Consider the following 13,687-nt stretch of genomic DNA (forward strand, 5'->3'; position numbering starts at 1 on the left):
CATACATTTAATCAAGTACATGTTCAGTTGGATAGTTGTGCTGTTCTGTATACATTATTCAGGTTTTGCCCACCATTTACTGCATGTGAAGGGTGAAAATGGAAAGCAATGCTTCTGTCCTCTCTTTCTATTCATCTGACATGCTCTTTTATTTTCTGTGGCAGCATATGTATCTGTGTGTGCCAGGAGCTCTATAATACCTGGAGAAAGCTGTCTGTTAGCATTCCCATTCTTCTCAATGGCACATGCTCAGCTGGCGCAGAACTTCCCAAAAATGTGATTTGAAGTCTGCCATCTTTTCTTAGAGCTCAACACTTGAACCTACTGCAAATGCCATGGCATCATGACAATGCTCATGGAAACACAATAATATTTAGCAATTTAAGATTTAAAGGCACAATATTTAAGTTTTCTCTGCTAGAGGGCGCGTATTCAAAAAAAAGAAACAAAGGCATAGTTTGATGACACCGTGAGAATGTGTGGAAGAGTGAGGAATCATGGGAGTTGTGGTCTTCATCCCCACAGCCAATGAAATCCAACGGGACTCGGGCAGAAATCATGTTTATGGATTAGCTAATGTATTAAATATTTAATAACGTCGTAGTATGAAGCAGGCTGAGGCTGAAAGCTGTCGAAGTGAAACAAGGCCACTTTGTGAGTGTGACACATGGCTCTAAAGCAGCAGTGATTTTATTTTGCCACAGTCGAACGCTGGGGGAAAAAAGCACACAAAGTGACACAATGACCAGGGACAAGCCACTATTTAAAACTGCTATTTCTCTGGATTTAAACATTGTTAGAAACATTTGGGATAATGTAAGTACAAAAGTCTGCAAAATATATAACACTCTTCTAATGATAATTAGATAATATTTTAGCACATTTTAGCTTTTAAGCACTATATAGATGTCGGTCTCAGTTGAAAAAAAGGGATTATGGTTCTCAAATTTAATCTGATCTTCATTAAAGTCACAATTGTTCAAAAAGTATTCAAAAGTTATTCCCCCCTTTTCTAAATGCATTGTGTTTCTTTCTTGAGCATCAGTGAATGTATTCACCCATTGTCCATCTGTTGTTTTCAGTGTGAAAAGAAGGATCTCAAAATCATACTGTTATAAGGGTTTCAAATATGGTGGAAAATCGAGGATTTTTCTGAAGAACAGTGGGGAGTTTAACTGCTTAGGCCAAACCTGGGACTCATGAACAACTCATGAATCTCATCACAAAACACAAACAATACAGCTGTGGATCATCCAGGTAACAACAATCAGGTAAAGTTACATACTTTTCCACAACTCTGTGAATGCAAGATCTAAAAAAATATAACTGTTTGTTGTTACATTGTGACTGTCATAAAGATCAAATCATATTGTATGACCAATTCATGCAAAAAAAAAACCAACCAATTCCAATGGGTTCACATACTTTTTCTTGGCACTGTATATGTAGTTGTTATCCTATCCTTTTCAGAAACTTAAATGATCTCAAATAATAGTGAAACTGGATCTTGCAATAGAGATGTTTATGTCATAGAGATGCATAAATTTCTGCATGATGGAACACATCACAACTCGACTTGTGTCAACTTTGGACCAAGCAGCGGAAATCAATAACTCGACCGACGGCTTCTACACTCCAAGACAGATGACAAATAACTGACTTTGTTCTGTAGTTTTCTGGTGCAATCTATATGCAATCTGTTCTCAGAATAGAAATTACATGGATTTTGGAGACAGATCTCTATTTGCAACGCATAAATACATATGTTGGATGATTCTGCTCTTCTCAGAGCAATTTAGCTGTTTCTGTAGAGTTATTTATACGTAAGATTAATATTATATTGTAATGCAGATAAAGATTCTTGCATGGCCACACTCCATTTGCATACTGTAAGTTATAATAATAAGAACCTTTATTCAGTATTATGAGATATAAAGTCTTTACTGTGAGAAAAAAATTCAACATGAGATCATACTCTACATCATTATGACAACGTTTCTTTATTGTGAGATTCATTTTTATAAGAATGCGTCTCAATATTTTGAGATTCTGCAAGAATGTCTCAATATTATGAGAGACAAAGTCAAAATGAAAGGTAATTTCGATATACAGTATTATGAGATTCTACAAGAAAGTATCTCATTATGATTAGATAGTTGGTCATAGTTACAAGAAAGCTCATCATAATTATGAGAAACCCATACATCGTAAAATAATGATCGATGTACATAAAAAAGGTAAAATAAAAAATAAAACATTATTGGGGTACATTTACATTTTCTACTTCAAAATTTCACATTTAATTTAATGTGATTTTCTCTTTCTTTGAATTTTTGAAATCTACAAGCAATTTAAAAAAATAAATATTTAGTCTTTTTTGTTTTTGTTTCTGTTCATCTAAAAGTAGTGTTCATTATTTCACAGAAATAAAGTGAAAGCGACATGACATACAGGCAAGTATGGTGACCCATACTCAGAATTCGTGCTCTGCATTTAACCCATCCAAAGTGCACACACACAGCAGTGAACACACACACCATGAACACACACCCAGAGCAGTGGGCAGCCGTTTATGCTGTGGTTCCCGCGGAGCAGTTGGGGGCTCGGTGCCTTGCTAAAGGGCACCTCAGTCGTGGTATTGCCAGCCCTAGACTCTTAGGACTCTTAGACCTAGACCTTAGGAATCAAAATCTCTAACCATTATGCCACGACTTCCTCACTTTGTCAAAAAAATAGCCACCAACCTTGTTGTTCTTTTCCCCTATGTACACTTTCAAATGAATGTAAGATGTAAAATGAAAAATTATTTGCTGATCAATGGTTGGATATACCAGTATCTGTGGTAACTGCATGAGCCTGTGGACTTTTGCTTTAGTTAAAAAAACCTCTGTCATTGTGTTTGTGTTTAGAATTTCATTTGATTAATTAATCTTACATTGTGTTAATTTGTGTGGGCTCTCTCTGACTTTGCTGCACTGAGAGAGGTAGTGGCCTCAGCATCAGCACGTCTGCTATCAGACACATAATGGATGCACCACTGTGCTACTGGGAGAAAATATTGCCTGGAATAATTCATTTGCAAAAATTTAATTGCTATATTAAGGGTGCGGGGTCCCCGCTGGCAAGTGCATTGGCCCTGATAAGAGATTTTTCATTAAGTTCACTTGTTTACAATGCAATCAATTTAGTCAGCCTATTGTCATGTGGGTGATGGAATGGAAAGAAGCCACTGCAATCGTTAATATGGACTTTGCCTATTGGACTCACAAGTTGTGGAAAGATAAATTATTTTTTACATGTAGACCCTGGATCTGAGCATGTGTTTATCCGTACTTTTTGATGAAGAGATTTCATGGTGTATTTGTGATTGTGTGCGCACCATGTAGGATCCGTCTTGAGAGTATGAGTAATGCTTTTGTTTGTCTTCATTTAACCTCCCTCATGTTGTTGCAAGTGTAAATGACTTTTTTTCTTGAAAGTGAAATTTAGACGAGTTTAGCACAATGTTCATGCCACTTTTTTCCATACAGTGAAACAATACACTAAAGTCACAATTCTGATCTCACGAAACTTTGAACAAAGCAAATAGTACAAAGTTAAGTAGAGCAATTCTTACAATTATTATTTCTAATGTGTCTTAAACAGTTAATAAAAAAAAGTATATTTTTTTATGCTAAATTTGATTTTACAAAAGCTGCAAACTTGAATGTGTTCAAGCACAGGTTAATGATTTACAGCAGAACATGAAATATTCATGTGCTTAACTAAAAATACATGTGCTTGCACTCTGTCCCTGACTACATGCATCTGAGAAGTTATACATATTCCATTTGATTTGTTTTAAACAATATATTGTGACATGATGTATTGTTATAGCCTTACAATTAAAGTGGATGACAAGGCTGTTAAGGTATAATGACAAAAACATCATAAAACTATTTAATTAATCTCAAACGCAAGGAGAAAATATTCACTATAATATTTAATCATATCTCACATACTGTACATTTGATTCCTTTCATGGGTTTTACAAACACCTAAGAGGTTATTTCTTCCAAATGGTGCATATTAACAAAGACACAAATGTGAATTTCGATATCCCCCATATATTGAACATTTAAATGAGAAAAGTCAAAATGATTAAATCTATTTCTTTGATGGGACCAGCGTTTGAGATCCACCTGATGATCATGTTCACCAGCATGTTTTGAAATGATCTAAAGAGCATCTTGTGCATCTATGTGAGCAAAAATATCTGACTCTATACATAAAGAGTCACGGCATAAATGTGCTTATTGGATAAGCAAGGAAATAAGGAATTACATTAAATAATGTTTCATATTTTAAACATGTTCAAGACGATTCAGATTTAAATGACATGTCTATATCCCATATTTCTGTTGCCAGACATTTGTAGCTTGCATTGTGTGATTTTATAGGGTCCTTCTGATGAAGGCTACATTTGACCTGTCGATTTAAATGTTTGACATTTTACTCACACTGATTTTCCAAGCGATGAAACTTGCTTATCTGCTGATTTGCTCTCTCTGCCATTTGTCTCGCAGAGACCATAATGTAGAACTCTGTCAGACTCTGGGAAAAAAAGGGGACAGATTGCAATGCTTTAACATTTAAGTGCACATGTGACTGACACACTGTTTCCAAAGACCCAGCCTGTGCTATTTCCAAATGAATCTCCAGTTTTAAGCCTCTACTGGTTAAATATGCTGTTAAGAGTGTGCAGTTTATTTTCTGAGATGTGTCCCTGAAGGCCTGTCTAGTGTTGTCCTAGTGCCAGGGTTTACAGGAATGAAGTGGACCTCTCTGTGTGAATGTGTGAGCTGATTTATTACTATAGTGAGGGCAAAACAAAATTGTCCCTAGAAGTTAGCTAAATCTGACAAAACCTCTTTTGGGGACATTTAGGGATATCATCCACTTGTAATATCAATTCATAAATGCAACAAATGCTTACTAACTACAAAAACATAGTGAGCAGTGTTGGGGGTAACGCATTACAAGTAATGTGAGTTACGTAATCAGATTCCTTTTTTTATTTTTCAAATGCATTACTTTCACAAAAATAAATAACAAATGCAATTTGTTCATTTTTATGGAGTGATGTAATATTGTAATGCTATACAGGTTCAACTAAATTTCCTGAGTCAATTTAATATAATTTAAGAAGAATTAACATGCACAGCCAATTTGATTTTATTTACAAATTTAAGGCAGCAACTTAACTTGAACTGAACTAAGTAGTAGAAAGTAGGTGGATAATGTTTAGTTTAGTTTAGTTTAAACTAAACTTAACTTAATGCTTTACTATAGCCATTTAAGTAGTTCATTTAGACACATCTCACAAATGAGTTAAATATCATATATTCACAATATATGTGTAATTCTAAAGTTTCATTTCATATTGTTTAAATCCATATTGTGCATATGTCGTTACAGTAACAATGCAAAGTTATAGTGTGTTTGTGTGTGTGCATTTATTTATTTATTTTTTTATCAAAATTAAGTTTATTATTATTATTATTTTGTTGTTGTTGTAAAGACATGTATAATGCAACAAAATGTCATTTTTATCTTATTTTATTCATCAAAGAATCTTGGGGGAAAATATGATTTCCACTGAAACATGAAACATTTTTTTATTTTTTTATTTTTTTTTTGGTATTAAATAAATGCAGCCTTGGTGAGCATATGAGTAATGCAGAATATAAAGAACTTCTATAGTAAATGTGTATTCCAGCACATGACCTTGTTGCCAGCGCTCACAGGCACAGACTGAAGCTGGTCTTTTTCTCTGTCTGTTTCTGACTGTGGATTCTTGCCATAGAGTGTCATTGTGCAAACACACATTCAAGTAAACAGATTCTGTGCTGTGACTTCAAGCACTTGTATGCTCTCACTCTCTCACTGACACACACACACACAAACAAAAGAACAGCCAGTGAGAGTAATAAACTCCCTGAGTTTCTCAAGTAGCGGGAAAGCATCTGATGTACAACTATGGTGTGTGAACACCCGCAGCAGCCCGGATGCTGCCCACTGTCTTTCTCCATCCTAATACCACATGCAGAGATCATCCCATAGGCTTGACAGAGCATCAGAGGAAGCCTTTATCGTACCTTGGTTTCAGACTGATGTCACGTTGATTGATATCACTTAATAACATATTCAGTCCTACTGATTTTAATAAATGGCTGTGTTTAAACAGACATCTTAGGTAGAGAGTCATCCTAGCTTGTGTAATGCGAGTACTCAATCAAACAGTGGTATATGAAAGAAAGAGAGAGAGAGAGAGAGAGAGAGAGAGAGAGATACATGTTGTGTATGAGATGGATGTGTATGAGGATGAAGTCATGCCATTTCTGTTATGTTATCTTTCTGAAAACGGTAACTTTTAAAAAGGAATGTTTCCATTGTCATTTAGTATTTTAAAAGATTTAAAAGAAATGCTTTAATCAGACTTATTTTTGTTTTGTGTTTTTCTCTGTTTGTTTTTCTTTGTTGTGTGTGTGTAAAAGAGGGTTTTGTTTTGTTTTGTTTTATTTTGTTTTGTTTTGTGTTTTTTTTTTTTCACATTGATAATAAAAAATTAATTTAATTCCTGACAGGAAAATGGAAATACACCTTTTAACAGTATTATAACCTGGATGGAAAGAAGATCTACATTTAGCCATTGGTCTGTAATGAATTTAGAGTAATTTTACTTAAGGAGGTCGATTTGAATCTAATTATGTATTTTTAACCATCTTTTAAAATGTTAATGTAAAGCAGATGTCTGTAATTTCATTTTAAAACATGATGAAAGGTTTACATTGAGACAAACCAATTAAGTAGTACATCACAGGTTTTATTAAATCCATGCTATACTTACACATATTGTTGTCTCATTAAAAATGGTTGTTAAACAAAAAGTTGTTAAAAAAGAAAGTTAAGTAATATGAATTCCATATTTAAAATGTGTATGGTTAATATTTTATCCAATATATTAAGAAATGCATAACGGAGAATGAATATAGGGACAGCAAATGACGCACATGCTGGGAAGAAGGGTTTGTTTTTGGATTTCATCATTGGTGCTACATCAAGCTCATTCGCAATCAAATAAATAGCCTATAGCACCTATTTGTGAAAATATATCATACCATGACATATCTGATCTGTTTTTCACAGCAGTAACTACAGTTTGACAAAAAATGCAGGAAGGAACAACAGTGCCATCAGGTGGCCATACAAGGAAAAACACCTGTCTCCAAAACACACAATTGGCACTTGATAATAACGAAGATCAGGACTTAAGAAAGCCTTTTTTTTATGTAGTCAGAAGCCATCAGTGTACAAGTGTTTTAAAGCACCCTAATACACAGATCTGGTGAACCTATAATGTAACCAATACTTTTAAAATAAAACTCATAGTCAACTCCAAAGCCCTATACAGTAAAAAATGGTTTTAATCTTAAGGTGCTGAACTGAAAAACCTTAATATAGTACAACTTGCAGTGAAAACAACATGGTTAACATGCCTGTTTTCCTCAAAGTATATCATTTATCGTTTGTTTGTTTGTTTGTTTGTTTGTTTGTTTGTTTGTTTGTTTGTTTGTTTGTTTGTTTGTTTGTTTTACAGTGGTTTCAACAAGGTTCAATGTCACATGACAATACAACACTTAAATATAAAAAGTAATGTTCGTGTCAACGTTTAAAGAAGATCAAAATAAAAAAAAAATCATCATCATCATCATATGCTGTAACTGTTCACAGTGGCAAACAAATGAATAGAAAAACATAACATTAAAAAAAAAAGTTGAACAGAAAACAAAAATATAATCTAATTCAAAATATTACTAAAAACCATAATAGCATATCATACTAAAATAAAACTGTAACATACCATGGTACTTTGTTAGCTTACTTGTTTACAGTACACAAAAGCAAACCTAGTGAACTCCACAGTGTAATGTTCAATACTATTTTAGAGTCTCAGGTGCAAATAAAGCATTATGAAGGACTGCACAATTTATAGAACAAGATGTAAGCTTATAAACACTTTCTTTACACCTGAGACTCCAGAATCTGGTTAAACATTTGCATTTATCCAGAGCTTGTAGCCTACAGCAGTAGAGGCCTACAGGCTGAAGCAGACTGTTCAAACTAGCAGAGCGATAATGTGATCTTCATCTGATGATGCCTCCGTACAGCTCACACCAGCCTCCCTCGCTCCCTTTAATGCAGAAAAACATCTCTCATAGTCTCAAAGCAATAAAGATTTCTGGTAACATTTCTGTTTTAATAAGGCGCATCGCTGCCATGAAGACTCTTTAGTCATTAGGGGCGGAAATAGCACATTAAATAAGGGTTTCATCGATTACATCATTTTTATTATGGATTGCAAAAAAGATCTTCTTTCGAGAATAAAATGCTAGTTAGTTGCCATCCCGCTCAAATTTATTCCCAGTGTCTGTGTAAATCATCTCAATGAAGCAGATATTTCTTTGGCATGAACGGCCGCCATTGGAGATGTTTTTGAATGTTTGCACATGGCAGTAAAAAGAAAATGATGTGTCACGCTGTGCTAAGGGTGGATGGAGAGGAACATGATTAAATCAGATTTATAGACAAATCCAGCCGTCCCACTGAGGGATTTGGAAGCATCCTACTGAGGGGACATTTACAGGACCATTTTAACTGGATGCGTCCGTACTCTCGTGCAAAATTGAGGTGAAATTGGGTCGAGGGGCAAAATTGAAGATGTAGATGGGTTTGTATCTTAACTGGAAAAGATTTGGAGAAATGAGAGAGTCCAAACAGCTGATAAAAACATCACAGTAATCCACAATTAATACATAAAATGGTATTAATGATGAATTTTATTACTGACAAACTTGCAGCTTTTTCTGTCAGACCCAATACTGCATATCCACAAAAATGTTTTTATTAAACATGGCAATAAATTCTGTGCAAAAACTTTTTTAAAATAGGTTCTATCTTTTACTTTCCCTCGCCTGCCACATTCTCTCAGGATGTCTTAGTGAATGTTAAAAGTACCTTCTTCAAAGCTCTTAATGAGATCCTTTGGGAGTCTAAAGTAGCAGAAAACTCTTCCTCACTAAAGATCTGTTTTGTTAAAGTGATCACGTTTAATTCGTCATCCCTAAAGCACTCTTTACAAAAACGGCCTTTAATTGATGGCAGATAATTAAATCTTATGGAGAAATGCTGTTGAAACAAAATTGAGAATCGTGGTGATTGTTATATGTATACAAAGCACTGGGTTTATTTAGTTTTTATTCCATGTAGTAATTGTGAAAATATTTAAGGGCATGTTCTCCTAATATAGCATTTCTTAGCCGTTTTGGCTCACAAAGAGAAGTTGCTTAAACAGAATGCATTAAGCAATACAGAAATGAAAGCTTGAGGGGGTTTTGGAAGCAGAAGTAGCCCTAACTGTCAGTGCATTTAATTCAAGAGATATTGTTATTATTATTATTATTTTTATTTATTTATTTATTTATTTATTTATTTATTTATTACAACATAGTAATATTTAAAATGAAAAAAATGGGTTATGGGTTAAAAATAGATTTAATTCAAGATAAATAGGTTTAACCTTCCAAAACAATTTTGCTGCCCAAGTGAATTAAATATGGGTGAAAAAAAAGATTATGTATGGATTTATATTTTTATTTATTTGAAAGCAGAGCAGATTTTTGGTGAAAGGAATTATTCATTAATTAATTTGTTGCCGTCAATGCACTGCACTCATATTAAAACAATAGATCAAAATAAATAATTGTAAACGTATTATATTATATTATATTATATTATATTATATTATATTATATTATATTATATTATATTATATTATATTATATTATATTATATTATATTATATTATATTACAATTGTTATGTTATATTTCTTGACCCACTGGTGTATTTTTTTTACTCATTCATTTTTTTAGAGAAATTTAAGCTCAAAAAGCTTTAGTTTTGTGTATATTATAAATTGCAAGCCTATAATCTACTTCAAAAACTTTGCAACTGGTAAATAAATAAATAAATAAATAATGCAAACATGATCCAAATAAATTCAGGCACTTTAAAACCCTTAGTGGAAAATGAACACAACTTCACAAACCTAACCCCAACCTTAAGTTTTTCTCTGAATGTTAAACAACGATGGCAATATCCAAATCCCCTGTACTTGTGAGGACACTTTTTGTTCCCCAGGAAAAAAAACAAGTCATACAAAATGGAGTTTTGTGTGTGTGTGTGTGTGTGTGTGTGTGTGTGTGTGTGTGTGTGTGTGTGTGTGTGTGTGTGTGTGTGTGTGTGTGTGTGTGTGTGTGTGTGTGTGTGTGTGTGTGAGAGAGTGTGTGTTTAGGGTAACTGATGATGAGGTCTGTCAGACCTCTTGTGGTTGTGCGTGGGACACCCTGGGAGGTCTAAGGCACCTTTCATTCATATACATAACCCATGCAGCTGTAATAGACATAGACGTAACTGTGTTGGTTGATGTGTGTGCGGAGGTGTTTGAATATGTTAACTGTAGATCTTGACATTCAAGTTGACATTTGGGGAATTTTTATTTTCAGTGACATTTCCTGAAAGATGTGTTGAGGGTATATCCTGTGAATCTGAGCGTAAGGATTCTCAACATTTACATCCCTGACAAAATGATCACTGCAATAGTCTGACACTTACGCAACATATGTACCTATATAATAATGTATCGCCCTCAGGCCATCCAAGATTAGATTTGGAGAAATTTAGCATTACATCACTTGCTCACCAATGGATGGATGCAGTGAATGGGTGCCGTCAAACAGTCCAAACAGCTGATAAAAACATCACAATAATCCAAAAGTAATCCACGTGACTCCAGTTCATCAGTTAACGCCTTATGAAATGAAAAGCTGCATGTTTGTAAGAAAAACAATCCATTGTTATGTCTTTTCATGGATCACTTGTGGATTGTTGCAAAGCTTTTACCCACTCACATTATTTTAATATTTGTTGGTTGATCACTTTGAAATTCAGTGGTCTAATATTCTGACAGCATTGTTGCACAACAACAGTTTCGTAAGACTCATAGGGAAGCATAAGTTTGTTTTAAAGAAGCATGATATTAGTTTTTGCTGATGCTAAAAAACGTCAGGTGACAAACAATTTCTCAACTTCATCACAAGACCAGCAAAATCAACCAACCACAGCCCAAAATCTGTGTGATTTCTTACCATGGGCTTTACATTTGAGTCCCTTCACCTCTCTGAACTGGTACTTCACCATGACCAAGCACTGGATAGCGGTTCTCCTCACACTTCTGTCTCTGACCAGAGCAGGCGTCTGCGAGACCCTCCCTGGCTCCTGCAGGATCGTGTGTGACCCCTCCTCAGATCGTTCTAAAGACCAGAGCAACGGCTTAGTCATCCCTCTCACCTCATCTGCAGCAGGACCTCCTGGTCCACCTGGACCTCCAGGTAAAGCCGGTCCTCCTGGCCCAGCCGGGCCCTCAGGTATAGGCTCGTCGAGTAAGGGAGGTGTCGCGTTCAGTGCTGCGGTGCAGGACGCCTCCAGCAAGAATGATGTGATAAAGTTTAACGACGTGATTACTAATCTGGGAGGAGGTTATGACCCCTCGACCGGGACTTTCACCTGTAAGACAGCGGGAGTGTACAACTTTATCTTTAGCATTATGAAGACCGGACAAAACCTACGAGTGGACTTGATTCTTAATGACCAAACGGTGAGTTTACCTCAAAATGACTTTTTTTGCAGGGATTTTCAAACAAAAACATCTAGGTATGATAAAAATAATATGTTCTTCTTCTTCTTTGTTTTTGTTTTTTTTCTTTTTTACAAAAGCTTATGCAAATGTATTTATTTCTGTAAAAAAAATAAAGCTAACTGGGAATAGTATAACTGTAATTAATCCCTTGATTTTTGACAAGAATAAAAAAGGAAACATTATTATTATTATTTTTATTATTATTTATTTATTTATGTGATTCTGGACCATAAGGCCAAAAAAAAAAAAACTTAAAAGGCAATTTTCTCAATATTTAGATTTATTTGTATTTATAACAATACATCCGTCAACTGAAAGTTTATTTATTCAATAAATCTCAGTTTTTAAAAATAAACCTTTATGATTGGTTTGGTGAAACCGGGTCAGAAATTGTTGGATTGAATATATTTAATTCAATTTTAAATTAATATGTTAATTTGTAAGCCTTACAATTTCATAGATTTGATCAAAATAAATAAATAAGATTTGATTAAAATAAATAAATAAATTACTGCTTTTTTGCTATAATAAAACAGCTGCTACATAATAAAATATTAAGGACTCATCTTTTGCAGCATTATACTGTAAGTCTGATAAATCTGCTCATTTCCACTGTTGTGCGTTGTAGATTGTGGCGAGTGCGGTGGCAGTGGATGTTCTTCATACAGACACCGCAAGCAACAATGTAGTCCTGCAGCTTAAAGCTGGAGATCGGCTGTATATTCGGCTGAGCAACAGTGAACTAAGCAAGAGGGACTCACAAAGCCGCTTCAGTATCTTCTCTGGTTACCTGCTCTATGAGATCTGATACCAACAGACAAACATAATTTCTTTCTGCTTCAACCTCTTTGTGTTAGTTTAAAGATGCATCTTTGCATTCAGACTGTGGGCGTTTCTTGAATAAAGAATTAATTCTCTGGCAATTTGCCTGCCTGCGACTTTTCATTGAATATCAAATTAATTCTTCCATTTTCAAAGGCCGAGACCTTGGCGAGATACTTCACAGGGCACTGGCACAAATATTAGACTTGGACTTCAGGGAGATTGAGAATGACACAACAGACATATACACTCAGCAACATACACTCAGCAACTTAGTCACAGCGCTTTAACAGCCCTGTCTCACACAAAGCTAAGGGCTTCAGATCAGAATCACTGTAAGAGACTAGTGGGACCAAATCCAACCCTGGATTATTGATTTCACTTAACCTACAGCAGGCAGCAAGTAATACACTTAATACTTTTACATCCTTTAACCGCTAAATAAAAATGAGGTGCAATGCACTACAGATAAATATAATGAAATGCACGTTTTTTTCCTAACTATTAAAATATCGGTCAAAAGTTTGAATGATAATTATTTCCATTTTTAATGTTTTTGAAAGAAGTCTCACACAAAGACAACAAAATCAGTAATATTGTGAAATACAGTAGTTCAAATCACCGATCAACAGGTAAAATAGCTATTTTCTATCTTAATATACTTCAAAATGTTATTTATTCCTAGAATGAAAAGCTGAATTTTCAGCAGCCGTTACTGTGGTCTGCAGTGCCTTATGATCCTGATGCTGATTTGGTGCTCAAGAAACATTTCTAATTATCATTTGTAGCTGCCTAATAGCCAGTTTTTACACTAATATTTTAGATTAAAAAAAAAAAAGACTGGTTGTGTTCACGTGAAAACAAAAGATATTTTCTTACACATGATTAAAAATCAGCATTATTACTTCAATTTCATTCTATCTGTGAAATCCTCTGCACTCTGAGGATCATATTGCTTCCGGTTCATGGCTCATTTGGAAGCAGACATAAGTGATTCACTAACCCTCTGTCATTAACCCGCTGGGATCTGAGGGTGTTTTTGGGCCCTGGAGAGGGTTAACTGGAG

The 13,687-nt window shown here is 34.7% G+C and overlaps 1 protein-coding gene across 1 annotated transcript; it reads left to right on the top strand.

Moving 5' to 3' along the window:
• The first annotated feature begins 11,118 nt into the window (after nt 1–11,118).
• si:dkey-5n18.1 (uncharacterized protein LOC570444 homolog) lies at nt 11,119–12,722 on the top strand. The gene is made up of 2 exons (XM_059513079.1): nt 11,119–11,757; nt 12,428–12,722. Exons 1-2 carry the CDS (start codon nt 11,134–11,136, stop codon nt 12,605–12,607), a joined length of 804 nt encoding a protein of 267 aa, XP_059369062.1. The 5' UTR covers nt 11,119–11,133; the 3' UTR covers nt 12,608–12,722.
• Nucleotides 12,723–13,687: the final 965 nt, after the last annotated feature.

The sequence above is a fragment of the Carassius carassius genome, chromosome 27 (assembly GCF_963082965.1).
Source record: "Carassius carassius chromosome 27, fCarCar2.1, whole genome shotgun sequence".
Taxonomy (NCBI): domain Eukaryota; kingdom Metazoa; phylum Chordata; class Actinopteri; order Cypriniformes; family Cyprinidae; genus Carassius; species Carassius carassius.